This window comes from Thermothelomyces thermophilus, chromosome 3 (genome assembly GCF_000226095.1).
Source record: "Thermothelomyces thermophilus ATCC 42464 chromosome 3, complete sequence".
Classification (NCBI taxonomy): domain Eukaryota; kingdom Fungi; phylum Ascomycota; class Sordariomycetes; order Sordariales; family Chaetomiaceae; genus Thermothelomyces; species Thermothelomyces thermophilus.
Window position 1 is genome coordinate 3,228,396 of NC_016474.1, and position 27,521 is coordinate 3,255,916.

Consider the following 27,521-nt stretch of genomic DNA (forward strand, 5'->3'; position numbering starts at 1 on the left):
GGATACCTGGACCGCCAACCAACTCCGCACAATCACCATGCTTTCACAATCCTCTTTTACCCGGCGAGTCGCTTACCTCAGATGCGCTGACGGGACAGAGCACGGAATGAGCGCCCTTTAACTTCGGTGCCCAAAGACCACGCCATGGTCGACCCTAACGTCGGACCTTGATGTGGTAGCATCCCATGCCTCCAAACCTAGCCTCGTGTCTTCGACCAAGCTTCCATGATTATTGCGTTGTTTGCCAGCATGGCTTTCCATGGAACCTTGCATGCGGATCGGGACGGTGTGCATGGATATATGCCCACGGGGAAAGACGTTTGGCATACAACGGCATAATGGTCCAACCGCTGTCGCAAACAATCCCCTTATGTAAAGGCGTAGCTTGTAACGGGAAGGAACCTGGAAATGCTCGTCGCAGTCACTGCCAGCTCATCGTGCAGGAGGCATGTGGAGCGGAGCCCAAAGGAAGCCCGAAGACGGCATTTAAGGACCTGGGGCTCCTTACACCACTAGCAATGATTTGGCCGTCGAACCCCCTCCTCCCCAATGGATCTCTCACGGCATCGCGAATCGTCGCCAGACCTCTTGAGAGGACATGTTTTGACCCACCCCAGATTTTGCGATGCGGCTCTTCTCTTGGGAGAATGAATCGACCTCTTGCGCAGGAATGCCCGTTCTGATGCTCAGCGAGCGCTCTCGTGGCTCCCATTGGTGAGATTTCTCAGGATGCGACCAATGGGTCGCCTGAACGGGCCGCTCCTACCTCAGGCTGGTGGGTACTCTTTCTGACCTCGAGGGCTGGCAGAGCCAATTGCGCTGAGTCGTCAAAAACAGCATCGACCTCACCTCTGGCGTCGCTGTTCAAACGGCTACCGTAGCCTATCTGTCTGGGCGGGCGGCGATATCGTGGCTTCCTGCTCATGAATTTTCAACCATGCCCGGCAACCGCGGACTAAGGTTGGGTTCCCATTCAGGACGAAATCTGAGGGGCGCCTTCCCCAGACTGCCGCACCCTATCATGGCAAGGCAGGGGGTCACATGTGCAGCTGCAAGTCGCTACAAGGTGCAGACGGCCGACCATTCATGAATCAACGCCATATGCGGAGCTGCATATCCAGCAGGTCGCGACGGGAACCGCTGATGCCCTCCTGCACCGCTGGGCGCCGGAGCGTTCGATGCCGCTCTCGAGGGGCGAATTCGGGACACCACCTTCACACGCGTTCTCCGAACCCGGAAGGAGTCCTTCTTCATCCGAGTTTGATGCGCTTCGCTACGGATACTGCATTGTGGGAACCGCGTCCTAGGATCCCTTGGATCGCTCCCAGTTTGGCGGGGACTGCTTCAGGTAGGACCCGACGGTCGCTTTGCAAAGTCGAAGCTCGACGGCTGCGGGCGTGCGCGCACGCAAGCCCACCACCTCCTGAGCGTGATGGCTTGACGGAATAAACAGCCGCTTCCTTTCGACCCTGGCTTGTTAGCGGCCTCGTGCGCTCCCAGCTTTGGACAGTGGCGGACGCGGACTGAAGGGCTAGTCTGCTCGTGTCTCGCGCAGGACAGGCCTAGCTACCTTGAGTGTTCACACCATCTCGCCCCGATCCGGTCGCACGCTATTAGCCACCTGAGCAGTCAAATGATCTGAACTGCAGCTGCACGGCCTGTGAAACATCCAAGATTGACACACAACGAAGAACTAGGGAAAAAAAACAATTGCTGAGGCCACAATCTCGACACTGGGCCGGATCAAAGACACCGGATTGACCTGGGCGCTGCCGCAGGAGGAAAGCGTGGCGATGAATCAGTTGACACCTTGTGCATCTCTTGCCTGAATGCAAGATACTAAGAGTACTAGGGGAGCTGGAGAGAGTCAAAACATCCTTCCGCCGACATTCATACTGTGGACCGAGCTCAGCAGGCGTGGGGGGCAAGCGACAGGGTGCAGCAGTAACTAGCGGGTTTCGGTGGGACTCTGGTCGCTGGTCGCTTGTTTGCAGCGTTCAGGCCCCCCCTCCGCAGCAAAAGACGCGCGCTTCGGACGGCTCGCGTGTTTTTTGCCGCCCTTCGCCCAGATGCGCGCTCTGCCAACCACTCGAATCCCCTGCGTGGGAGCTTCCTGAGGTTTGACCCCCGGTGTTGTCCTTCTTCCGGGCGGCACTTCTGCGCTGACCGTCTCGCCGTCGGCCGATCTCGACACTCGTTTCCTGACTCCGTTGGATTCACCACGTTCCTTTTGCAGATGCAGGACGGGCGCACGCTGTTCATTCATACATACATACACCTCTAGACAGCCCAGGCAAATTAGCACACCTGTCCTGCGCCGCTCCCTTTTTCAAATCCAACAGCTCTGCCCTGTTCCTGCTTGTTGTCACCTGCCTACCCTAGGTACCTGCTACACGCCGCCTCCTCGCCACTGCGCCCGCTACTTCCAACAACCAAACAAGCTGTCGTTTCACGAGCGGCCTATTCTCTCTGCCGAGCAACTCGTCACAATAGCGCCATTGTTTCTCTGTCAAATGACCGGCCACGGCCTGCTCTTCGCACATTCCCTCTTACTCTTATCGTCTTCTTCACTACACTGGCATCAGCGCCAGGTTCCCTGTCTTAACCATGGAATCGGCCTTTAATGATTATGAGAAGGTATGATGATACGGCCCCACGCCGCTCAAACCCCGGGTTCTTTCCCCTACCCACCTCTCAGCAATGCCTGACTTGCGCCCAGCGCTTCTTGCTCGCCGAGATGATCAAACTCAGCCCGCTGGATGTGGGCGTCCTCGTGGACTTTGTCAGGTCGCATGGGATTCAGCCAGATTGGATGCACATGCAGCTGCCAGGAGGTAAGGATTATACATATCCCAATACGCTGTATTCAACAGTCAGATCCTCACGGGAACACGGGACGAGGATGCCTAACCTGCTATAACAGGCCGCAACATGAGTCAATGCCTCCACGCGGCAGAGGCCATGTTCAACACGCCGATGGCCCCGCCCTCGCCCTTGGTCGGTTCGCTGAAGCGAAAATCCCTGGGCGATCTGCCTGATTACGGGGCCAACAAAAGACAGGCTATTTTGTCCCCGGGTGAGCTGTCGCCGCATGGGTTTGCGCCAGGCCCTCAGTCTGCCCCCGCAGCGCAGCCTGTCAATATCCAGCCACGCCCCAACGGCTATGCCCCGGCGCTTCAGCCTGCTGCACCGTCTGTGTCTGCTGCGCCGTACAATCCATCCCCGACAGCACGCAGACGTGGGCGACCTCCAAAGTCGGCGCAGAGCTCGTGGCAGATATCGACTTACCCGAGTATCTCGCCTGCCCCTAGCGCGACTCAACCGAACAGCCCGAGCCTGCAGTCCCACGCAGTACAACACCAGCCCGCAGCTCAGAGCCCTGCCGAACCAAAGCGGGCCAAAAAAGCGCTACCCGAGATCGCTCCCCGACCGCTACAGGCCCTGCCAACCATGGAGCCTGGCAACAGGTCACCGGCAGTGCCGGGAGCTGACTACCAGCATTGGCGGGATGAGACGACTTGCCGGGATAACTACCAACTTCAAGCTACCGAACCCCACCCGCGAGAGCGCAGTACATCGTCCTATACACCGATTCAACCTCGTGCCCGGAGCCCGTTCCCGCCCTCACGTGATCCGGCACGCGCTGCGTCAAGAGAGCCGCGGCACTACACAGACACCCCTCCACCGGCCGTCCAAGAGCCGGTGAACAAGGAAACCCAGTCAACAGCGACAGAGCAGGCCAAGACATAATGCCACCAATGCTTTCTGCCCTCTCTATAAGCAGCCCCAGCAACGGCGGCGGCGGCAGTACTCCCGCCTCTTTCCTTGCGTTTCAACAAGCCTATACCCAGGGTGTACAGGACATGAGGTCTTTTTTTTTTCCTTTTCCACCCCTGTTATGCACCGGAGAGATGATACACGGCGTTTCCTTGAATATCAGAGCATCCCATTGACGACGCCCTGGACGACGCCTTCAGGCACGGCAACAAGATGAAACGACGGCACCACCAACGACAGCACGACAGCGCAATGACGCCACGACCGGCTGCCTGCATCGCACGGTTGTTCTTAACGTACAGCGCGCCTGTACGACAAAAAGGACGGGCAGCTGAGACCATCGAATGGCACGAACACGAGCACGACAACTCTGCATGTTCCTTGACGACTCGACTTACGATTTAGACGGCCTAACACAGCGACCGACTACCTACCTAGCTTCACTTTGTCCACGTCTTGACTTCTTCCTTATTCTTCTCCCACGCCGAGCATTCGCGACGTGCCCCAGGCTGCTTCAGTTTCCTTCTAGCGCCGGGTTCATTTCGTTTCTCTTTGTATGAGCGGCATATGATGACGACCATGGATCCAACGGAGGCAGTTGTTCATCTGAAACGCCGCCCACTCGGGGCAGAAGGCGGCCCCGTTGTGGTTTGTATGATACATGTCCTGAGATATTCGGTGTTTTGTGATAATTGTAATATTTATTATCGGCGGACTCGGCCTATAGCTGTTGATAGTGGCATACGAGAGTGCCATATAATGGGAATCAAAGATCATGATGTCGAGAGTTTGCTCCTTTGCGAGCTCCCATGGACGAGTAACCTACCTGTCCCTCGAACACTCAAGCTCACGAAATACACGTGCTAAGACCGTCCGTGGCCACATCTTCGTCCAGTTAAACCCTGTGATTTGGGGGATAGCGTGTCCTATTATTTTTTTCTCCTTTGGAGTCCAAGGATGCTGGTGCGCATTATCTCTATCTCTCGGCGTTATGAGAAGCCAACTGTCTCTCCTCACCTCTTTCCTCATTATTTTGGTCTCCCCTTGATCTTAACGGAGGCCAAGGGGTTTGCCATTTCCGATCCAGAACTGACAAAGACCGTGACCCGCTCTATTTGATCTTAGCCATCCTGTCTGCCCTGGCCCAGAAAAGGGTCCGTCATCATCATTGGGACGGGCCCCGACATAGGAGTACCCGCGACTCGAGAGGAGAGGCAACCACAGAGAACGGGAACGAAACGGCCGGGTGTCAGCCACTCGCGAGCGAGCCACAACATGAATGGATGAGTGAATGGGTGAACGAAGGTGAGCATGGCTGGCTTGTGACGTCCCGAGGTGCAGGATGAAGTCTAGCGACATCTCTACGGCGGGCCTCCCCAGGGGATAAGAACATCATCTCGGACAGCACCGTCCTCGTCAGTTCCGCTGTTAACTTTTTGCTATGTTGGCGCACGGAATGTCTATAACGTCTCCGGTCCCTGCCGGCAGTAGTAGTACGCAGTAAGTAGGGTAGTAATAATAATGATAATGATAATAACAATAATGAGGTAGGTGTTCTCTGCACTTCTTCTGCCTACGGAGAGCGTGCTCATCTTTCCAACTCTCTGCGCCTACAAATAGTTAGGCAGGAGTTATTGCGCTACCTCTGAAGCACAATTTTGCGCCAAGTCAGTCTCGGATGATTTGGTGGGACTGCGCCTCGGGGCTCCCGAAGCTTTCGAACCGAGTCGGCGGGAGGACACCGCTTCCCTGTTGCGCCCATCACGGCCACTATCATAACGGTGGAGTCGAGGTTTCGAAGTCGGTGTTTTAGCTTACATGGTACTCCGTAGAGGACCCTTCTTCCCCACAACCCCTCCTCCCCACGGAGATGATAATTACCAATCTGGCACATGGCACTCGACTTGACACGACCGCAAAGACCCTTTATACAGTCCTTGTTTCATGACGGGAAGGATGGAATTGCGTGTATGTAAGGAGCACATACGGGATTACGTACAAACTTGGGAAGCATCGACATTTTGGGGCTCTTGGATCAGAAAAAAAAGGCGTTTCTAGGGGCCAACGAACAGGCCTCAAATCCTAAGGGAAACACAAGCGACGCAGTGAAGGGGGGGAGAAGCCCCCAGTATGTGTGCAATTATTCTGGTGAACCGACATGACAAATTAACAGTAAGTATTGGGTAGCGAGGCATCATCGATCCGTTCTCGTCATGTCACGTAGCGCCGAAGTTGCTCGTGGAGCCGAGATAGGTGAGTGCACAATTTTGGAAGAGCGCACACTAGTAGAGAAGATTATTTCCGAATTCCGACCAACAAAGTGAGCAACTTGGTTAATTGTGCGCGTGATTAAGGACGGACCCGGATCAACGCCCTTTCCCAACTTCGCAGCGGCTTCTAGACCGCCCAGAGGCCTCCGCGAGACGAGAAGCATGAAAGAAATGCCTCAGGCCGTGCCCGAGTTCCAACATCAAGGCACCTCTTGTCGTCGTCGGCAGCTGACAGACAGCAGAACGGGCCCTGCCGACAACCGACAGCCGTCGACACGGAAGTGAGACTGAGCAATCGAGGAGAGGAAGGGCCGGGGACCCCCGGCGATTTCTGTGTCAGATTAACAAGAAAGAACCGAAAAAATAAAAAGCCTGAAATAAAATCCGCATAGGACCGACGGTTACAGAGAAGGTTGCTCCGCCCAGGCTCCCCTTCTTGCGCCGCACGGGGCATGCATTCCTGTGGATTACTGTGAAGTAGTGTGGGCAGCTCGGTAGAGGAATTTTTTTTTTTTTTTTTTTTGGGGGGGGGGGGGTGGTTACCTGGAGTCGCGAGCAAGACGAATTGGCGAATCAAACGCAGCTTGAATTTACGGCTGAGTCACTGTTACACCGGCACTGTTTTGTTGGTGGACGCGCGCTGAAGTTCGCGGCTGACCCGCCCCAAGTTCGCTCCCTGCCTGGTGAGGTGGTGAGGTATGTATGACATGACTGCAACGGTAGTGTATTCCGTAGGATGTCGAATCCTGGTTTTTCCCTTTCAAAGGTTATCACAATTTGTTTTTTGGCACCTGCCCATTCCAGAGGGGAGAGAGGTTTTTTTGAGCCCCGGCATTTGGGGTCCAGGCCCGAGACGCGGGAGATGGAGCACCTCGGCTATTCATGGAAAGTTGAGCCGTTAGATCGGCCCTACACGTGGAGCCGTGTCGCCCGGCAAACGCCCGGTACCTGCGTCGGCACTGGTGCTGTACCTGACGCTAAGCCCGAAACAGGCGGAGCACAGTTCGATCCGCCAATGGCTAAAACGATCGATCGCAATGTACACTAGTGTACCTTCATGCGCGTTCCGCAGCAACTACACTAGTACGACGAAGTACGGATTACTACACAGTATGGTAGTGTATGCAGGTAGGTCCACTACATTGTGTATGTAAGCACATACGGAGTACAACTACACTCGGAACGTTTGCTCAGAGTCGGTTGAGCGGATGCCAGATCCCCTCAAAAACTTGATTCCTCAACCACGAATATTGGTAACGGGTAGTACTCTCGAGAATGGCTCGCGGTAGAGTCTGACGTGAGACTGCCACAACTTCGATTATTTTATGTTTTCTTGTTGCTTGCTTGTTGTTGTTCCTCAACCCGCGTCCGGATTCATGCCGTCATCTGCTTGCAATACCCTAGGTGACCAGGGCTAACTTGGGTTTCGGGCCCCACACTGATCTAACTGGCGTCTTCCAGTGTTTCTGGAATGCGCTGATCTGTGGATGACGCTAGGCAGTGTGCACTCCACTACACCACAGACACTTCAGACCCTAAACACGACACACACTCGACCTGTTTGTTTACTTTCCTTCCGAGTTGTGTCCAACAAGCCAGGCTGGCCAATTTGAAGAGGTTGCGAGAGCAGGAGGCAACTTGACTGCGTAGTTATCGGCAGCCAGGCAGTCAGGCCAGAAAGTGGCAAGCGGCACTCCCAAACGAGCATGGCGCGGTTTTATGCCCTGGTTACATACACCAAGACCGATGCCACGATATCGGGCACCGTAAGAGCCTGATGCCGGTCGAGGAAAGGAAAATTAAGCAGGGAGGACCTCCATCTTGATATACTCTGTGTGTTGATTTCCGGCACAGGGCACGCGTCGAGTCGAGCCAAGCAAGACTTCCAACATGTCATGTGCACACGCGTGTTTGTTTTGCGGAGGGGAGACGAAGGTTACTGAGGCCATGCCGAGCTCTGCTATACCTAACACATACTATATACATACAGATGATGGCCCGAAGTGCAATCGGGTTCGCTTTTCTGCCTGCAGTGTCTGTTTCGCAGCATTATCGGCTAGTCAGCCCACGAGTACGCACATTATCACCCAACGTTGGTCGTTGGGAGGGACGGGATCAACAACATTCTCGTGCTGATTGAGGCAACAGCAGCTGGGCACGCTCTCGACACTAGACCAGTTCGCGTTCGTTATCGTTGAGATCACCATTGAGTCAGTGCCTAGACACAAAATGGTCTGAGGAATTCTCTGCGCGTAAGCTTGTATACGTTGCGAATACCACCAAGACATGGCCATCAAAGTGATCGAATCATCGGCCCAGTATCGTGGCGGATCGGCTCCGATCTGCCTCCTCCTTGCCCTCTTTTCGCCAAGTCTCTCCTGCTTGGTCGGACGGAGGTCTAGGTCAAATCATGTCAAGGCCCGGAGCGGGGAGTCGAGCATGCAGCTCCCGACAGGGGGGTACCCTGGTGCCGCTCGGTCCAATGCTACGCTCCCACCTCCCACAGCCATTCTGCCCAGCAAGGCACACACCATCCCAACCAGCAGGTTAGGGCTGGGTGGTCAACAACGGCCTCGAGGGGGGTTCGGCTCCACGCGATGTGGACGCGTCGGCCTTGTCTGCTGTCGCTACATTTACCCGGTCAGCCCGCACCGAGTCGACCGGGCGAGTCTCGGTTCTTGTCCGTGCGAATGCTCGTCTTCATCCCATTCTCTTTCTCTCTTTCCCGTGCCGTTTTGTCCCTTTGCTCGCTCACTCATTCGCTTACTCCTGACCGGCCCACAAGGTATCCCTCCTTTTTTTTTTCTATTTGGGCTCTGGCCTCAGTATATATACACACACTTGCCGGGTTGACAACTCGAATACCGGCCTGATATATACCAGGTCGCCTTTGTTTGCTTCGATCCCGTCATCGGTATCCAACCATTCCTTCATTCGAGATTCCAGATCAAGTTTGCCTCTACCTGCACTTCAAGGCCGGCAGAGCCCGGGAGAGGCCGCGTTTCGGTCCGAACCTTAGTGACCCCTGACCCGATCGCATGAACACGGCGGTTAACAAACATCCCGCTCATAACGCCGTCTCTCCCACAGCAGCTGTTACCAGGGAGGTTGTATACCCGTCATCATACCCTTTCACCGGAGTTGTTTGGGACGTGGTCCTTCGACACTCAACGCGGGCGACGACGTCGGCTGTCCCATCTCTGCCCGTTCTTGCGGAGCCGGCATTCCAACAGGCTTTTGACGGCCGGCAGAAGACAACGGAGCGCAGACCGGTTTTGCCGTTGTCCGGATCCCAGGGTTGGTAATCGGAGCCTTCGTCGAAAGGGAAGAGATTTGGAGGAGGGGGGCAAGAGAGGTCAAAGATCAACTTGGAGCCGCCTCGGTCTCCTCGGTTTCCCAGGTTACTCCTAGACCATGGCAGTTCCCCGCACGCTCACGGCCGCGCTGGGTGCGGTCGCTTTTCTCCCTACGACTGCCATGTTAGGCATTCACATCATCTTGGCCCGCTCGCCCACAGATAGGGCTCGGTCGGTGAAAGTGACGGGGGCTTTGGCTGCCGTCTTCGAGGCGTTCATCTTCGTTCTCGTACCATCCCTCACTGTCTCCCACCTCGTGCCATGGGATCCAGGGAGCGAATCAAGGTTGTTGCGGAGGCTCTTGTTCGGCACGGGCTTAGCCTTGTGCACAATTGCTTGGGCCGTGTCCGTGTCCAACCTCGTCTGCCTGAGCAGAGTTGCCGATGATCCGCACAGCACCATCCTAGGCTCGGAGGCTGATCACTTCGTCGTGGGATCCTCGGTCGCCCTGGGGTTTGCGTTCGCCGCACAGCTAGGTTTTTTCATTTTTCACTTCCTCTCCGGGAGGACGCCAAGTTCTTCCCCGGAAGTATCGATTCCCGAGCAGAAAACAGGTAGCAGGTTGGGGTGGCGGATCAAGACGGTTCCGTACCACGAGACGACCCCGAACTCGGCCAATTCTCTCGGTAGCAGTTTTTCCTTTGGTACGCCGACGTCTCCCGGATCTAGCGGTGGCCGCTCCAGGCCGAATACCATGAGCTCGATTCGGACTTCTTTTTCACACGCTATCCGGCCGTTTACCTCCAAGACGCGTCTGTTATCTCTGAGTCGCCGTTTCTCGCATAAGCCCGCTTCTCTCGATCTGGGTGCACCCCAAGAACCACGGCCACGGTCAGTGGGAGCGGGATTCGACTACTGGGACACGTCAGCCGTCGGCTCAGAGAACCGGCAGACGGTGTTAGAGTCTTTCACGCCGCCGCCGAGCCGCTCGCTCGCGACCATCCCGGCCAGTCCGTCGAACAGCAGAAGCTCCAGCCCCGGCAGGTCGCTGGACATGCTCGAGCCGCCCCACACCACGCGCAGGAGCCGCAGCTACAGCTCCGTCTCGTCGCGGGCCATCCAGGCGCAGCGTATCGCCTTCACGCAGCAGAAGTCACACAGCGAGGCCCACATCCACCCGCTCTTCCGGTCCGACTCGCCCGCGCCGCCCTTGGCCACGCCTGGGACCGTCGTCGTCGCGGCACCCAACGCGGGCAAGGTCATCGCCGACAGGCAGAGCATCCGGAGCATCCAGAGCTTGCGCCGGCTGCGCAGCGAGAGCCTGCCCACCGTGACGAGCCCGCTCAGCCGGGCCGCCTCGGTCGACTCCTTCGTGGTAAGCCGCCGGGAGAACAGCATGTCGCGTTCGATCCGGGAGGAGGCCGGGGCGATGGCCGGGGCTGCCGCCACCACTACCACTGCCCCTGCAGCAGCTGGTGGTACCGGCAGGGAGGATGCGGAGCGCAAGTCCGTGCCGCCGATCCCGGAATACGTCTTGAATGCTGGGCCAAGATCAAGCTTGGCTCTTTACCAGAGCCGCAAGAATGAAGAGGGTGGCCAAGGTTCGCCTGACTCCGAGCAGCAACCGACTTCCTCCCCTTCTTGACAATTTTGTCACGTACGACATCTTGATGGCTTATGACCATGGTCCTCGTATGAACCAGTAAGGGCGTCCATCACCGCCTTCACTTCACTTTTCTCTTCTTCTGAGATTTTTCTTTTTCATTTTTCTTCGTATGAGGGGAGTTCGGGAGTCTTGAAGAGCAACGATACCAACTGGAAATGATGATCGATACTTTAGCGCGGCGTTGAACGAGGCCGGGGGGGGGGGGCGGAATGGGAAGGACAGCTCGCCACTTGAATCATGAGTTTAGGATGAGTTGAGGCAAAACAATGAAACCATTTGACATAACGAAATAAGAAGAATGTCTCAAGCGTCCACAATCATTCAGGTGGAATAAAAAACGGGGATGTTGGTTTTTCGGGGATGGGAATCTGAAGGTTGCGTGGCTGATTAATCGAAGCGACGAGCGGAACCGACCGGAAACCACCTGAGACTGGGCTGAATTGTGGAAAGGACCTGTCCAAACAGGAAAGGAAACAGTCCTGAATTCGAAAGGTATCGTTGAATTCTTGGAACCTAAGCCTCCATTAGATTCGCCACAAACCCGTGTTTTAATATGTTGGATATCGTGGCGCTTCGTCGGTACTGAGAGGTGTTGGCGGGGTGATATCCAGTGTGAGGTAAGGCTGGATAAAGACTGGGTGGGGCAATTGCAGCAAAAAAAGCTGCCAACGTTAAACTTAGGCGACAGTGGCCGCGTGCCCCCATCCATCCCCACTCTGATTCGGCTTACCTACCTACCTCCTGCGCTTTATCGACCCAGCGCCTCGCTGCCTTCCTTTTTGCCACAGACACTAGACAACTCACCGCATACAACAGCTCGGGCTCTGCCGAATCGAAGAACCATTGAAGTCGGCCTGCAGCCTTTCAATCTACTGTCGCGGATCATCCATCAAATATTTTTTTTAGAGGCTCAGCTGTTCCAAGACAGCAATCTGCCCATCATGAAGGTGACGTTCAAGGTATGTTGGAGGCGATCCAGAGCTACCACCAGCTCCTGTTGCCCAATACCCCAACCCCCGCGCGCCCTCGCGCCCTCGCGCCTAGCTCCTCATCACCATCTTCCTATTGCGGTTTGCCGATACTGATACATGGTCGCCCTCATTTAGGATCTCAAGCAGCAAAAGTTCGTGCTCGATGTCGAGCCGACCGATCTCGTAGGTTACCCCTCTTCATAAGTCGACACGCGCTCCTAGCCCCGCCACCACATCGTTACCGGCCACGACAACCCGCACTTAGGCCGGGAGCGGAAACTTGCCCTTGTCCTCTAGCTTTTCAACGACAATTGCCGTCCCGTCCCTCGTTCGAAAGCAGAATGGCTAACGGCCACAGATCTCCGCTGTTAAGCAGAGGATCTCTGAAGAGCGGGGCTGGGATCCCAAGCACCAGAAGCTGATCTACTCTGGTATGTAATCAGCTTCCATCGCCGAAAGCTAGGTATGAGCCTTCTCGCTTACCAAGCCATAGGGAAAATCCTCAAGGATGAGGACACCGTTGAGAGCTACAAAATTGAAGAGAAGGGTTTTGTTGTTTGCGTCGTGAACAAGGTACGTATGCGTGGACAGTCGCTGGCGCCTACAGCTGGTCAGAGCTAACAATATATCCGATGCAGCCCAAGGAGCCCAAACCAGCACCGGCCGCCGAGTCATCCTCGTCCGCCGCTCCCGCCACCCCAGCCCCGGCACAAAGCTCTACTCCGGCGGCGCCGGCCGCTCCTGTGCAGGCTTCCAGCACGGCTACCGCCGCACCTGCTACACCGACCCCGAACCGGAGTGCGGCCCCGGCGACGCTTGCCACCGATCCCAACCAGCTGGCCATGGGCGAGCAGCGTGCCGAAGCCATCGCAAACATGGAGGCCATGGGGTTCGAGCGGTCGCAGATCGACGCCGCCATGCGCGCTGCTTTCTTCAACCCCGACCGTGCTGTGGAGTACCTTTTGAACGTAGGTGCCTCGTTCAAGAAAGCTCAGCATGTCATTGTTCTACGGTATCAGTGGCTGACACTTCCAAGGGTATTCCGGAGCATCTTCAACAATCCGCCTCTGCACCCCGCCAAGCCGCCCAGACTGCTGCCGCTTCCTCCGCCGGTGCTGACGACGACTCCAACGTGAATCTCTTCGATCTCGCCGCGCAAGCCGGCCGTGGCTCTGGCGCACGCAGTGGTAGCGGCGCCGACGTGGGAACGGGTGCCGCCGCCGCCGCCGGGCAGGATCTGGGGAATTTGGAATGGCTCCGTGCCAACGCACAGTTTCAACAGCTCCGCCAGGTGGTGCAGCAACAGCCGCAGATGCTTGAGCCGATTCTTCAGCAGCTCGGTGCCAGCAACCCCCAGCTCGCGCAGCTAATCGCTCAGAATCCCGATCAGTTCCTGTCTCTGCTTAGCGAGTCGGGCGGTGACGACGATGCTCCGCTCCCCCCCGGAGCACACCAGATCTCCGTGACGGAGGAGGAGCGGGACGCCATCGAGAGGCTCACCCGCCTCGGCTTCACACAAGATCAAGCGATTCAGGCATACTTCGCCTGCGACAAGAACGAGGAGCTGGCGGCAAATTTCTTGTTTGACCAACCGGACGACGACGACGACGTTATGCATTGATTTTATTTTTTTGACTCTTGACCATCGTTTTCGGAGTTTCTGTTGGAAGGGGTGCGATTTCCGTCCCCTGCCGCTTCTTGTGGGGAGAATCTGGATGGGATTTTGGAAGTTGGGCTAGAAAAACTAGCTCGGGCTCGGTCCTCGTGGCGAGGTTGGCTGGCACTCGGTCGATGAGCATACGGAATCGGTGCTTGGTTGATGATGCTTGCGAGGCTGTGAACACTCTTCGCGGTTTCCCTCTCTTAACCCTTTTGCGAGTCCGTGGCGGTAGTTGGCAGATTGATGGACAACCGCGTCGGGCTTAGCCTTGTATTCGAGAGGGATGATACCATGGGGGCGGAACCGGGGGCGCGAAAGGAGACGGGGGTGGTGCGGACACAGCGCAATGACCGGAGAATGAAACCAAACCTTCTCGCTCTGCTACTGCGTCGCTTTAATTGCAGCTCGACTTTGGTGTGCATCGTTCGTTGGATTTCTGCACGTTGAGTGATCCTAGGTCTGCTTGCTTGCAATGCTCAACCGGGCCTTCCATCGGATTGCATGATCCGGTAACACATACGAAAGGTGTTCAGTCAGCCCTTAACTTTGGTCTTTGACCAGCATTACTCTCTGTATCCCTGTGTTGGTCCGCCCGGGTCGCCTGCCGACTTCCCACCCAGCCCGAACTTAAAAACACTGATCCTCCTACTAGTTGAAAAAGGGTATCAAAGAAAACTAATCACGGTGAGTCCTCTGTGCCCTTCCAGGCGTTCCTGTATGGACCGCGCGATAAAATATAAAGCGAAAAAGAAAAAAAAAGGAAAAAGAAGACTGAATCCTGACGGACTTCCGAGCTGGGCTGCACCTCTCAAAGCCCCATAACAACGGGGCCCTTCTTCCTCCTCCCTTTCCTGCCACCCTTTTTGTTCCCCTCACCATCGACAGCGCTATTCAACTGTGCGAGCACCTCTTCCTTCTTGCGGCGGAGCTCCTCGGCCTTCTCGTCCTCGAGCGCCTTCTGGCGCGCCTCGAACTCCTCCTCGGCCTTCCTCTGCTCCGCGTATATGGCCTCGGCCGTCTCGTACTCCAGCCCCGTCGCGCGCTGGTACTGCTCCATGTCGATCGAGACCGTCTTCTGCCCGACCAGCGCGGCCGTGATGCGCTGCGGGTTGACGCGCTCCTCGCGGTTGAACTTCAGCTTGATGTGCTTTCGCGTCTTGCCCTTGAACATGCGGCAGATGGTGTCGAAGTCGGTACCGAATGCCTGCAGCGCCTGGTAGAAAAGATCGGTTTCTTCGTCGGTCCATTGTTGCGGTTTGAGGTTGCGCCGGAGATAGGTGGCCGAGGTGGTGTGGTGGGTGAAGTCGTTCTCCTCCACTTCGACGAGCTCGCCGGCTTCTTCGCGCGCGCGAGCGTGCCGATCGACTTGCAGAGAGCGGTGATCGAGGACAATTTCGCCGTCAATGATTTGGTAAGTCTCACCGATCGGGGTGCGAACACTGCTCTCAACAGGGGCCTCCGCGGCTGTACCGCTGGTGCCGATAGCAGGGGTAGGCCGAGTACTGGCATTGGGGTCAGAGGACGGCGTCCCGCTGCGGGCTTCTCCGTTTGCTGTCATGGTGTCTTCTCCGTCCTCGCCAGTCTGTTGTCGCCTCCTCCGCTCGTTGTACCGGAGCCGCTTGGCGCGCTCGCGTTCCATGAGCTCGTCATGCAGGCTGAACTTCTTGCCAATGTGCATGTCCTTGGCTAGGTCGGCCATCTTGACCTGGGTGATGTCAATTTCGACGTTTTCGGCATCAGGAGGCGTGGTCTCGCGCTGTGGTCTTGGAGGACGCCTTTTCGCTTGTCGCGTATTCCTTTCCGTGTGTTCCTCGGCATCCCCACTCTCTGTCGCAGACGTGCTGCGCTTTCGGTTCTGTGTTGCCCTGGGGGCGGCCGGCCGATAGCCTTCCTCGCCAGGCAACGGCGCTGCTCTTTTCTGCCGTTTCGTTTTTGAGGTTGCAGTGGGGCCTTGTTCGGAAGAGTCGCCATCGAGGCCGGCAGCCGTTGAGCGTTTCCAGCCACGCTTCGCTTTTGGGGCTTGAGAAGGGTTCGGGCCGGAGTCGAGTGTCGCGTTAGGATCGGAAGGGGAGCGGTCGCTAGTAGGAGGTTCAGTTGGCTCTGCCGCAGTCTTGGCTGATTGTTCGTCCGAAGCAACTGCTTGATTCCCGGTAGGCGAGACCAAGGTATCCGATGTTGAAACTGGTGCGGTTGCTGGTGTGGTACCGGGAGTTTGCGTCGCGGGGCGAGTCTCCGGAAAGGAAGCGTCGCGGTCCGTTGAAGTGATGGCCGCAGCTGCTGCCGTCACTGTGGCCGGCGTTTCTCCCTCTGTGCTTAAGTTGGCACTCTTTAGATCTACCGCTGACGTGTTTGATGAGTCAGATTCTGGAGTAGTCGGACCATCCTGTCTCGGGGATTCCTCGGGTTGGCTAGCAGTTGGCTCTGTCACAAGTATCTCCTTGGAAGCTACTGTTGCCGGCGTTCCATCAGCTCCTTCCGGAGGATTAGCCGACGAGGTAGATATTAGGGTGGTTCCTTGCACTGATTCGGCCACAGATGGATGTATTTGCTGGCCCTGCTGCTGGGAGGGTATCCTGCCATCCTCAGGCGTGTCCTCGGCCGACAAACGAGAATTGATCTCAACGGGAGCGCTCTTCGGGGTTGGGTGCGGGGCAGGCTGAGGTGTTGAAGACGAAGGATCTTGCGGCGCGGGTGTGTTGTTGGACGATAGCTCCGTAGCCGAGGGACGTGAATTGCCTTGGGATCCGGGTTTAGCGGCCGGGCGACGGATGCCAGCCTTTGGCTTGAAGGCGGATTTTTTGTTCAGCATCTCTGTCAAATTCACTACTGCCCCGCAGTAGTCGTCTTCGCTACCGAGGGAAGCCTGCGCAGTCGCGCATTGCCTGGATCAAGTCAGAAGCGAAATGCCCGCGGATACTTCAATCCGTCTTTGGGCGTGATATGTCTCAAGAATTGCAGATTGTTCGTTCAGATCGCGGAGTTGGCGAGTTGAAGAAGAGGCGAGTCAAATGAACGAGTCCCGCTTTGCCTAAAAGTTGCAATTTCAGTGTCAAACCGGCGCTCCAAAAGCGGGCGCGACGTGGGGCGGAGGTGATAAGGCAATCGGCTGCTGGACGCTAGTACGAAACAGGCATGGCGCCATGCCGCAGCATTCGAAAATGAGCCATCCTTGGTCGATTGCAGCGCGCAGTCCCGGGCTTTCTCTCGTCCTTTCCATTCCCAAACCGCACGCTCCTTTTCACCACAAGGCCTTTTTCGCCCTCTTCAGCTTCATTCTCCCTCGGCACACGAGGACACCCGAGGCTCAGGACGACAAGCAGCACCTCGTCCTCTCTCCCGCCTTCCGACTACGATTTTAATCAACTCATTCACTTTTTCTTTTTTTCCTGCCCTGTCCATCTCGTCGTTGCGCTTTTTCTGATGCCGATTGCCACCTCTCCATCCGTGTTGCCCCGTCCTGCCACCTTCGCCAAGATGGAGGACAGGAAGAGACCCGCGTCTGGCGCGGTCGACGACGGCGCTCCGCCGAGCAAGCGACAAGCCGTTAATGGAAGCAGCAAGTCCAAGGATGATTCCGGCGACATGAGAGAGGAGGCCTGGATTGAGGTGAGTTGTGTCACACGACAAGTCCCTGCGTCAACCTCCTCCCGTCTCCTGCACCGAGAGCCGGGCCGATGCCGACGGCACACCGAGGCCGCGATCAATTTGCGGCGACAGCAGGCATCAAACGCGGTGGCTTTTTGCAGCGTTTCCTTGCCTTGACCGTGGCTAATGCGCGGCTTGCTGGCAACAGCACGCCTGGCTCCTCCCAGGCCCCTCTCTGTTTTCAGTGCCTTCTTCCTACCTCCAGTACTCCCGTTCTCTCTTGACTACGATGTATATGATGGGCACGCTAGACGCGGATATTGGGTTCCGGATTGACTGACTTGGGCATGCTCAGGAATATCAAAAGGGCGCGATATATCGGCAGATGCTGGAATACAAGCGAGAAAAGATCAACCTCGAAAATCGCGTCCAGGAACTCGAGAAGAACTCGACTGATCACGACGACCATATCCGGATAGTCGACGCTTGGGTGCTCCAGGTACGTCCCCGACAAGTTGATGGCGTTCCCCGAGCTCCGCTGACAACGCCCAGCTGCTGCAAGAAATCGAGCTGCTTGTTGAGGGCTCAGTATCGTCCACCAGTTCAGCAGATCTAGCACCAGGATCCGCGCTTGCATTCAAGGACAGCAAAGACTTTCAGAGGCACCTCGGCGACAAGGGGAAGGCCTTCAAGTCAAAGTCGGATGCGATATTGAAGCGGCTAGCGAGCGCGCGGGGCGAAGTCAAGCCGGAGGTTTCAGAACTCGAGTCCCAGATCAGGTCTCTGTTGGCGCAGCAAAAAGAGTTGATCGTCAAAGTCGACCGGCTTGAGGCACAAAATGCATCACTTTCGGAGCAGTACGACAAGGCGACGTTGAAGGTTATCAAGGCGGAACGCAAGCTGGACCGGGCAAGGAGCGCCCAAGTACAGAAACTGGAGCAACAAGCGCTGGCTGGGTCCACAGCTCACGCAGCCTCAAAAGACGACAGTGGTGCCAGTTCCGGTGCCGCGAATGGGGACAACGAGGCGCTCAAGCTGCAATATCAAGAGGCAATGGCCGTTGTGGCCAAGCAGAAGGAGCAACTCGAAGCCGCGCTATCCGAGAACAAGGCTCTGATCGAGGAGAATTCGACCTACAAGATTAAGAAGGAGGCTGTGACGGACGAGGAGTATGCCCGGACCGAGCTCTTCAAGCAGTTCAAGGCACAGAACGAGGATCTGATCAAGCGCATCAACCATCTCGAGGCGACCAACAAGCAGCTGCGGGAAGAAGCGGAGAAACTGCGGGGCGAGAGAAGCGAGTGGAAAACCAAGCTCGAACACGAGGCGCAGGTCGCCACCCTGGAGCTGGAGGACCAGCTTCAGCAGAAAGACCAGGATCTCACCCGCATTCGCTCTGCGCGCGACGAGCTCATGGCAGAGGTAGCCATGCGCAAGGCTAGCCAGGACCAGGAGAAGACCGCCCTGGCGCAGATCAAGGAGCTCTCCGAGGCACAGGTAGATCGCATTGCCCAGCTGGAATCGGAACTCGAGAGACTACGGCCAAACGAGGACACTGCCATGACGGATCCCCGCCCAGATCTCGAGGCCCTGCCGGTGGAAGAACTTCGGCAAAGATATGTGAAATTAGAAAAGGACTTTGAGGCTATCAACAAGGAATTGCCACTTCTGGAGAAGTCGTATAAGAAGTCGATGGCCCTAGCGCACAAGAAGGTCATGGATTTCCACCACCTCGAGGAGCGGGTCGCGACGCTTACGGCTGAGAAGAGCAAGGCGGATCAGAAGTATTTCGCGGCCAGAAAAGACATGGACATCCGCACCGCCGAGATCCGGACATTGCGGGCGCAAAATGGCAAGAGCTCCGAGATCATTTCTCAGCTGAAGGACGTCGAGGCGCAGAACCGGGCTCTTATCAGCAGCCTTGAGAAGCAAATCGCGACGTTGAAGAATGAACTCTCAACCGCGATGATGGAGAGGAAGAGGCTAGAGCAGGTGAGCACAGAGGCGACACGACGAGCCGACTCGTGCAAGTCGCAGATATCTAGCCTCGCCGACCTGGTCAAAGCCAAGGACGCGGCGGTCGCGTCCATGAAGGAGCAGCTCATGAAAGTTGAGACGGAGCTGGAAAAGGCCAAGGTCGACGTCAAGGAGATCAGCAAAGAGTGCCACAAGTGGAAAGTCAAGAGCCAGAGCAACTCGTCAGAAGAGGAGGAGGCACTGAGGGTGAGTTCACGCTACTCATGTTTTTATGTCCTGGGCCGTGCTGATCATGTCTTGTGTAGAATTTGGTGATTTGCTCTGTCTGCCGAAGCAACTTCAAGAACACTATCTTGAAAGGGTGCGGTCACGTCTTCTGCAACAACTGCGTTGACGACCGGCTCGCGAACCGGATGAGGAAGTGCCCGAGCTGCAACAAGGCATTTGACAGGTCCGATGCCATGCCCGCCCATTTATGAGCAAGCAAGGTTTAGGTGCGGTCTGGAGCTGGGGGGGACAACCCGAATTCGCAACGCTTCCAAGGCCGGGACCACGACCAGCAGGGACGGCACGGAACCCCACGTTTGGTCTCGCAGATCACCACGGCGGAGCGAGCGAGTGGACAAGAGCGGCGCCGAGGACAGAAGTTCATGATCACATGTGTGTACGAGAAAGGCGCTCTTTTTTTGCCGTTTCCGATTGTAATCTATTGGTGTGTGAATAGGTTTTGGCATGCCTTTAACTAACGAGCTCGGGCAAGCTGAGGGGGGAAGGGAGCAGCATGTGGCGAGTGGCGACTTGATATGTTGCTTGGGGTGCAGGATACAGAGCAGGCGTTACAAAGGAGTCAGGGTTACTGTACAGAGCCGAGCTATTGATATCCAAAGTTTCAAGACCGTCCGGGGCACTCAGCGACGAATCGTCGACCCGTAACCCGTGCTTTCGTGTCGCGAGCCTGAGCCGGAGCTCGACGACCGTCTGGCACCCCACGCGGAGCCGAGGCCAGAGTCGGACCCGGGCCCGGGCGCCGAACCCGACCCCGACCCCGACCACCAACCCCCGGGACCGTCATTGTCTCTCCATAACCCACCTCGGCGGCCGCGGCCGCGGTTCCGGTCATGACTCCGCTGCCCGCGATTCGCCGCCATGTATCCGGCCGCGGCTCCGCTCGCCAAACCGGACCAGAACCCAGGCCTCCACGCCGACTCTGTCGACGAAGAAGGCTTGGGCCCAAACCCGGGATACGGCGGTGGCGGATCGTCCTCTCCGCCGGGTCCGGGTCCGAATCCCGGTCCCCAACCGCCACTACTACCACCTCCGCCCCATCCCCTCCTGTTGGTCCCACCGGACGGCCTCGGTCCCGGCGTCCCCCGCCGAGTCCAGGCACCATAGGCAATCCACGCGAGGACGGCGAAGAAGAGGAGCCAGAACAACCAGGCCGCCTTCTCCCCGGCGGGCCCTCCTCCTCCTCCTCCTCCTCCTCCTTCTTGTCCGTCGTCGACGCCGACGAGCTCGGGGAACCGCCGCCGGCCCTCCTCGGTCAGGCGGACGGTGTACTCGACGCCGCAGCTGCCGCGGAGGACGTACGGGTCGTCGGGGGAGGCGTACCCCTCGCAGAGGACGTCGGTGCGGTCGAGCCGGACGGCGCGCGGCAGGCCGCCGCCCGCCCCCCCGGCCACGCTGCACGCCCACGCGACATCCTCGGCCCCGCCGTACCCGGCCCCGGCCCCCTGGTTGGTGCAGCGCATGGTGCGGACGGGCCCCGCGAGCCGGCAGAGCGCCGCCGGCGAGACGCACCGCAGCTGCGGGATCGGCGGCGTCCGTCGCGACGTCGTCATCTTGTCTGGTTCGTGCAGCGTCAGGGCTTGGACCTGTGTTATTTTTTTTTATTTTTTTTTTTTATTTTTTGGTTTCAGTATCATGTATCATTATTTATTATTCTTTGCCCTTGTGTGCTTAGTTTGGTCTGAGGCGTTTTTTTGGGGGGGGGGGGGGGGAGATGATGATGATGATGATGATGATAACATAGGGAGGGGCTCAGCGGTTTTTCTTTTTTCCATACCTCGGAGAGGAGGACTGCGTCCTTGGGGCGGGCGCGGGCTGCGAGAGCTCCATGGAGGGTGAGGAGCGAGAGGAGGAGGGTAGCAGCTGTGGTGGTTGTGATGGTTGTGATGGTGGATGTAGGTATCGATGGGAGGCGCATCGTCGTGTTAGGCTTGTCGCGCCCGCAGTTCCGGGCTTTTCAGCTCTTTGTTCTGGAGCAGTTGCGCTCTTCGGGTGATGAGAACGGCGCCGATGTCGAATTGGAATGTGAAGGTCCGCCGTTCGGGAACAAGGCACCTAAATGATGGGTACTGTACCTTACTTTCCAGGGATTGTTATGTATACGAGATCGAATATTAGCCGGGCCCTATACAGACAGAGAGAGCACAGTGTATATATGTACAGATTATGTCTGTACTCCGAGTATCTTAAACCTTATTCTAAAGCACCTACCTCGCAAGATTCGGGCGAGAAGAACCGGCAAACTGATCGAGGCCACAAATGATGGACGATGAGGTCGGTTTCAAATACCAGCCTCGCCTCTTCTCTTAAGAAATCCTAAATAAAGAAGACAATGAAAAGATGGGAGGAGTCAAGCGAGAAAGGACAGGTTGTCTACTTCTCCAGCTAGAGTTTGGTGTGTGTGTGTGTGTGTGTGCCTGCCTCTTAGCCTGCCTAACTAAAGAGAGGATTAAGTTCCCAGATTGGCCAACGGAGCCCGAAAACACAGCACGGTGGGCGGTGGCGAGGCCGAACTTCGGTTTTGGGGGGGGCGCTCTTGACACGTCAGCTCATCGATCGATTGGCATCCAGGAGGGCGCTAACAGGTGCGATTGTGCTAGCGAGTCGACCGATTCTCCATGATCAATCTTTTAGTTCATTTTTAGACCTCTTCCCCGTTTTTAGAAGGGAAACTTAAAACTTCGGTTCTATTCGTACCGTGCTTTCCCAGACGCGCCCAGGGGAGATTCGTCCAGATACTGTGTTGATTGAGGCAGCCCACGGTCAGGAACGCAATGAGTTAGTCGGAAATGCAAGACAAGTGCATAGCAAGTACGCATTACATACATATGCATATTATATATGTATGTTGCATAAACTTAGGTTAAGGAGTAGAGTAGGTATTGTGTAATTGTACTCCGTAGGGACACAATCACCACCTTTCTCCCATCCCACCCCCACCCATCATCTTCCTACGGGCGCCCGTCTAACTTTACGAGTATGTATGTCGCAATTGCACAGATTTCTCCTCTCAACCCTTTTTTTCCCTGGAACCCAAATGAGATGTATATGTGCAAACCATGATGAAAATCCTCCACCCACTCGGTCAAATACCCACAGAGCGAGAGGTGATAATGAACAACAAAAATAAAACAAGAAAAAGGACGAGTTTAAAAAAGGGGAAAAAAAATGTATTAACCGTGCTTCTCCAGACTCTGGAGATTCACGAGCTCCGCGTACCGGCCGTTCTTCTTCATCAGTTCCGCGTGCGTGCCCTGCTCCACGACCCGGCCCTGGTCAAAGACGTAGATGACGTCGGCCTTTTGGATGGTGCTCAGCCGGTGGGCGACGGCGATGGTGGTGCGGCCCTTGGCGGCCTTGTCGAGGGCGGCCTGCACGACGTGCTCGCTCTCCGAGTCGAGCGCCGAGGTGGCCTCGTCGAGCAGCAGGATCTTGGGGTTGCGCACGAGGGCGCGGGCGATGGCGATCCGCTGCTTCTGGCCGCCGCTCAGCAGCGCGCCCTTGGACCCCACCACCGTGTTGAAGCCGTCGGGCAGCGAGAGGATGAAGTCGTAGATGTTGGCCTCCTGGCACGCGAACTTGACCTGCTCGTCCGACACCTCGTACGGCGCCCCGAGCAGGATGTTGTCCCGGATCGTGCCCTGGTACAGCGTCGGCTCCTGCGACACGAGCGCGATGAAGCTGCGGTACTCGTTGACGTTGAGCCGGCTGATCTCCTTGCCGTCGACAAAGATGCCGCCCGCGAGCGGGTCGTAGAAGCGCTCGAGCAGCGCGATCGTCGTCGACTTGCCGCACCCGGACGCGCCCACCAGCGCGACGTACTGGCCGGGAGAGATGGACAGGTTCAGCCCCCGCAGCACCGGCTGCTCCGGCCGGGTCGGGTAGCGGAAGTGCACGTCGCGGAACTCGATGCTGCCGTCGACCGCCTCGAGCTTGTCGCCGCCGGGGGCCCACGTGTCGATCGCCGGCTTGCGGTCGAAGAGCGTCTTGAGCTCGCGCGACGCCTCGACGGCCTTGCCCATGTCCGGCGCGAAGCTGAAGACGGTCCCGGCCGACTGCGCGCCGAAGATGACCGACGTGAAGACGATGAAGAACTGGAACAGGTCGTACTCGTACTTGGCGATCAGGGTGCCGCCGTACCAGAACCCGAGGGCGAACGCGAGGAACATGAGGGACTGCGACGCCGCGTACAGGAGGCTCGACTTGAGCACCGAGATGAGGCTGGCGCGCTGCTGGGCCGCCAGCGAGGCCCTGTACTGGCCGAGCACGTCCTCCTCGCGCGTCAGGGCGGCCACGGTGCGGATGGCCGTGATCGCCTCGGACGCGAAGCTCGCCGAGCCGGCATAGGCCTTCTTCGCCCGCCGCTGGTAGTGCGCGAGCAGCCAGAAGCGGAAGAAGCCGCAGCCGATGACGATGGGCATGGTGGCGATGCACACGAGCGCCAGCTTCCACCCGATCGAGAGGGCGACCACGCAGGCGGCGATCAGCGTGGTGAAGACCATGATCAGCGTCCCCAGGGTCGAGCCGCTAAGGCCGGCGACATGGGTCGTCTCGGTGCTGAGGAAGGAGGTGAGCGCGCCGGCCGAGTTCTCGTCCCGGTCAAAATATTCGACGTCCTGCCGCAGCATGGACCTGAACGACATGTCGCGGACCCTGTGGATCAGGCGCTCGCTGCACTTGGCGAAGGCTATGCCCTGGGCGACAAAAGCGATGAACATGACGATGGCGAGCATCAGGTACATGAGCGACCAGAAGGAAGCCTCGGACCGGATGTGGGGGATGGTCTCGTCGGTGACGGGCACCGAGCTGTTTGTTTGTTTTTCTCGGTCAGCCTTTTCATCAGAGAGTTCTCCTTCTGCGTCCGGCCTGCGGGAGCTTCGAGGAGGGAAAAAAAAAAAAGAAAGAAAGGGAACAAAGAAAAGAAAACTTACAGAGCACTAATGAGCTTGGCAAAGAAGACAGCCTGGGTCGGGTTACCGCCGCCACAGATGGCCGAGAAGAAGAGGCCGACCAACATGATCTTCCACTCCTCTCGGTTGAAGCTGGCGATGAGCTTGATCAGCGTCCAGAAGCTGTACTTCTTCTGGGATTCGGGCTTGCGCCCCGCCAGGGCCATCGAGCTGGCACTCTGTTGCGATTGCGTCTTCTTGAGCCTGGCCTGGAGGTCGTCGTCGGGATCCCCGGGGACGGTGCCGCTCCTGCTCCCGCGAGTCGAGGCCCGGTAGATGGCAGCCGCCTCGGATTCGCGCTTCTCGAGCAGCGCAGCTCCCCCCTCCTCCTCCTCCTCGGCTTCGGCCGCCGTCTCGTTGGCCGTCTTGATGGCCTGGGCCGTGACGAGGTTGTAGTACGCGCCGCGCCTCTGGAGGAGGTCGTCGTGCGTGCCCTGCTCGACGATCCGGCCCTGGGACATGACGACGATGTTGTGGGCGTCCTTGATGGTCGACAGACGGTGGGCGATGGTGATGGTGGTGCGGCCCTCGGCGGCGGCCTCGAGGGCCGCCTGGACGACGCCTTCCGACTTGGTATCGAGCGCGCTGGTCGCCTCGTCGAGGAGGAGGATCTTGGGGTCCGAGACGACGGCGCGGGCGATGGCGATGCGCTGTTTTTGGCCGCCGCTCAGCAGGAAACCGCGCTCGCCCACGTTGGTCTCGTATCCTTCCGGGAGGGCGGTGATGAAGTCGTGGGCATTGGCCTTCTTGGCGGCCTCGTAGATCAGCTCCCTCTGCTTCTCGGGATCCTCCTTCTCCCACTTGGTCCCGATCAGGCCGTGGCGGATGTTCTCGTAGATGGTGGTGCTGAAGAGCGTGGGCTCCTGGGACACCAGCGCGATCTGTTGACGCAGCCACCGGAGGTTGAGGGTCGAGATGTCGACGCCGTCGAGGTACACGGTCCCCTCCAGGGGGGAGTAGAACCTCTCGACCAGGCCGATGATGGTCGACTTGCCGCTCCCGGAGGCGCCGACGAGGGCCGTGGTCTTGCCGGCGGGGATTGTGAGCGAGACGTCATCCATGACGACGACCTCGGGACGCGAAGGGTAGACGTGCTTGACGTGCTCCAGCCGGATGGTGCCCTCGACCTTGTCCAGCTTGGTGCCCTCCTCGCTTGACGGATCGATAGGAGATTGGCGGTCGATGGTGCTATAGATCTTGGCGGCCGCGCCGAGGGCGGTGGTGAAGGCCTGGGCGTTGGGGGCGACGTTGCCGAGGTTGAAGGCTCCGATCATGACGCTCATCATGACGATCAGGACCTTGCTGAGAGAGACCTCGTGGCCGACGAGGAAGCGCGATCCCATCCAGAAGGCCAAGCCGTAGTTGAGATAGAGGATGGTCATCATGCCGCCGATCATGGCGCCGAGGACGCTCTTGAGCTTGAAGCCGAAGACCTCGGCGCGGGCCAGGTGGACGTCGTACTGCTTGGCCAGGCGGTCCTGGGTGCCGAAGGCGACGGCGTTGCGGATGCTGCTGATGACCTCCTCGGCGACGGAGCCGCCCTGGGCGTAGGCGGCGATGTTCTGCTTGGAAAACTTGACGATGAACTGGGAGGCGGTGCCCATGCACAGCAGCAGCGCGACGACGGTGCTGAGCAGGATGAGGGTCAGCTTCCAGAAGCTGACGAAGCCGATGATGAAGGCGGCGACGAAGGTGGCGATGGCCGAGAGGGTCAGGCCGACCTTCTCCGAGATGCCCTCCTGGATCAGGTTGGTGTCGGCCGTGATGCGGGTGGTGACCTCGCCGGCGCCGAGCTTGTCGAAGAAGCCAATGTTCTGCCTCATGCAGCTCTCGAGGTAGTGCTCGCGGATCTTGGCGCTGATGTGCTCGCCCGTGTAGATGAAGCCGACGGTGGAGATGTAGGTCGTGACGAACTCGCCGATGGCCAGGTAGACGAAGTAGAGCACCAGGCGGCCCATCTCGTCGGTGAACTCGTCGTACGTCATGGACGAGCCGGGAGTGAAGTAGTCCTGGAAGGTTCCCTGGAGGTTGCCAAAGATGACCGTCATAAGGGGCAGGGCGGCGCCCGAGGCGATGGCGCAGATGGAGGACACCAAGATGATGAGCAGGTCGTTGCGCGACGAGTAGCGGTAGAGCATTGCCATGCCGACCTTGACGTCGGGGGTGTAGACCTGGTCCCGGAGGATCTTGGCCTCATGCTCGGGCAGGTGGGCGAAGGGGTCCTGGTCCTTCTCGGACTCGTCGTCCTTGGGCGCCACGACCTTGCTGTCGGCTTTGCCGAGGTTAATGGCCACTTCATCGTTGTTCTTCTCCGTGCCATCGCTCGAGTTGCGCCCGGAAGACGGCCGACCCGGTACCGGCGCCGTACTCTTCTCGCTCAGGTCTTCGGCCATGGCGATCGACAACGACTTCGACAGCAGATGGACGGGTGGCTATCCGAAGGAGGTGGCGTTTTTTGGTGTTGTCGTCGAGGCTCACTCACCCTGGGCCGGCGCCACAGGTGAACGCTTCCCCTCCCCCCCGGTCCCGGTCCCGGTCCCGGTCCCTGCGAAAGGACAAACTAACTTAGTCTTTCCAAACCTAAGCCAGGCTCGTGTCTGCAGCAACGAGTGTCAGAAGCAAGGCGCGGTCGGGATGCACAACGCTGACCGAGCACCTTGCTCGACTTCACGCAGCACAGGCAGCTATTGCATCACTGGATTTTGACAAGCACGATTCAGAAACCGGGGACGGTCGACGTAGGTCGAAAGCTTGAAAAGCTGATGCGAGAATGGGAGGGGAAAAAAATTAATGGCAGATCAAAGAAAAAAGAGGAAGGAAGGTTTGACTTGGGACCTGAACAGAAGGAAATCGATCCGTGTTTGCAAAGACTGGGTACCTATTCTTTAAGGCCGGCCATTTTTTCCATTTAAATACTTCCGTCACCAACAGCTTACTAGTAAGGTTGAGCCAGCCCGGCGAGCCAAATACGGTACAGGAGGCGAGTGCAACGCTATATTTGGTGTGCGGATCTTCCATTCTCCCCGTGGAATCTGCCAAGAGAAGAGAACACGGAGTTTGGTCACCTCCGTGATCCGATCCGCTC

The 27,521-nt window shown here is 57.6% G+C and overlaps 7 protein-coding genes across 7 annotated transcripts; 4 read left to right on the forward strand and 3 right to left on the reverse strand.

Moving 5' to 3' along the window:
* Positions 1-2,435: 2,435 nt before the first annotated feature.
* Positions 2,436-3,823, forward strand: MYCTH_2304906 (uncharacterized protein). Its single transcript, XM_003663190.1, has 3 exons — positions 2,436-2,637; positions 2,720-2,834; positions 2,924-3,823. The coding sequence occupies exons 1-3, from the start codon at positions 2,608-2,610 to the stop codon at positions 3,748-3,750; spliced, it is 972 nt and encodes a 323-aa protein (XP_003663238.1). The 5' UTR covers positions 2,436-2,607; the 3' UTR covers positions 3,751-3,823.
* Positions 3,824-9,181: 5,358 nt separating this feature from the next.
* Positions 9,182-11,208, forward strand: MYCTH_2304910 (uncharacterized protein). Its single transcript, XM_003663191.1, has one exon. It carries the CDS (start codon positions 9,462-9,464, stop codon positions 10,986-10,988), a length of 1,527 nt encoding a protein of 508 aa, XP_003663239.1. The 5' UTR covers positions 9,182-9,461; the 3' UTR covers positions 10,989-11,208.
* A 612-nt stretch (positions 11,209-11,820) lies between these two features.
* Positions 11,821-14,036, forward strand: MYCTH_80581 (uncharacterized protein). The gene is made up of 6 exons (XM_003663192.1): positions 11,821-11,968; positions 12,116-12,163; positions 12,339-12,411; positions 12,474-12,553; positions 12,619-12,948; positions 13,017-14,036. Exons 1-6 carry the CDS (start codon positions 11,951-11,953, stop codon positions 13,599-13,601), a joined length of 1,134 nt encoding a protein of 377 aa, XP_003663240.1. The 5' UTR covers positions 11,821-11,950; the 3' UTR covers positions 13,602-14,036.
* A 122-nt stretch (positions 14,037-14,158) lies between these two features.
* Positions 14,159-15,250, reverse strand: MYCTH_2315281 (uncharacterized protein). Its single transcript, XM_003663193.1, has one exon. The coding sequence runs from the start codon at positions 15,196-15,198 to the stop codon at positions 14,449-14,451; it is 750 nt and encodes a 249-aa protein (XP_003663241.1). The 5' UTR covers positions 15,199-15,250; the 3' UTR covers positions 14,159-14,448.
* Positions 15,251-16,860: 1,610 nt separating this feature from the next.
* On the forward strand, positions 16,861-19,687 carry MYCTH_2304915 (uncharacterized protein). Its single transcript, XM_003663194.1, has 4 exons — positions 16,861-17,246; positions 17,581-17,724; positions 17,778-19,448; positions 19,508-19,687. Exons 1-4 carry the CDS (start codon positions 17,115-17,117, stop codon positions 19,679-19,681), a joined length of 2,121 nt encoding a protein of 706 aa, XP_003663242.1. The 5' UTR covers positions 16,861-17,114; the 3' UTR covers positions 19,682-19,687.
* A 336-nt stretch (positions 19,688-20,023) lies between these two features.
* MYCTH_2304920 (uncharacterized protein) lies at positions 20,024-21,808 on the reverse strand. The gene is made up of 3 exons (XM_003663195.1): positions 21,699-21,808; positions 21,265-21,566; positions 20,024-21,073 (listed from the first exon to the last, which is right to left on the reverse strand). Exons 2-3 carry the CDS (start codon positions 21,403-21,405, stop codon positions 20,111-20,113), a joined length of 1,104 nt encoding a protein of 367 aa, XP_003663243.1. The 5' UTR covers positions 21,406-21,566; positions 21,699-21,808; the 3' UTR covers positions 20,024-20,110.
* A 1-nt stretch (position 21,809) lies between these two features.
* MYCTH_2304921 (uncharacterized protein) lies at positions 21,810-27,026 on the reverse strand. Its single transcript, XM_003663196.1, has 2 exons — positions 24,419-27,026; positions 21,810-24,293 (listed from the first exon to the last, which is right to left on the reverse strand). Exons 1-2 carry the CDS (start codon positions 26,827-26,829, stop codon positions 22,661-22,663), a joined length of 4,044 nt encoding a protein of 1,347 aa, XP_003663244.1. The 5' UTR covers positions 26,830-27,026; the 3' UTR covers positions 21,810-22,660.
* Positions 27,027-27,521: the final 495 nt, after the last annotated feature.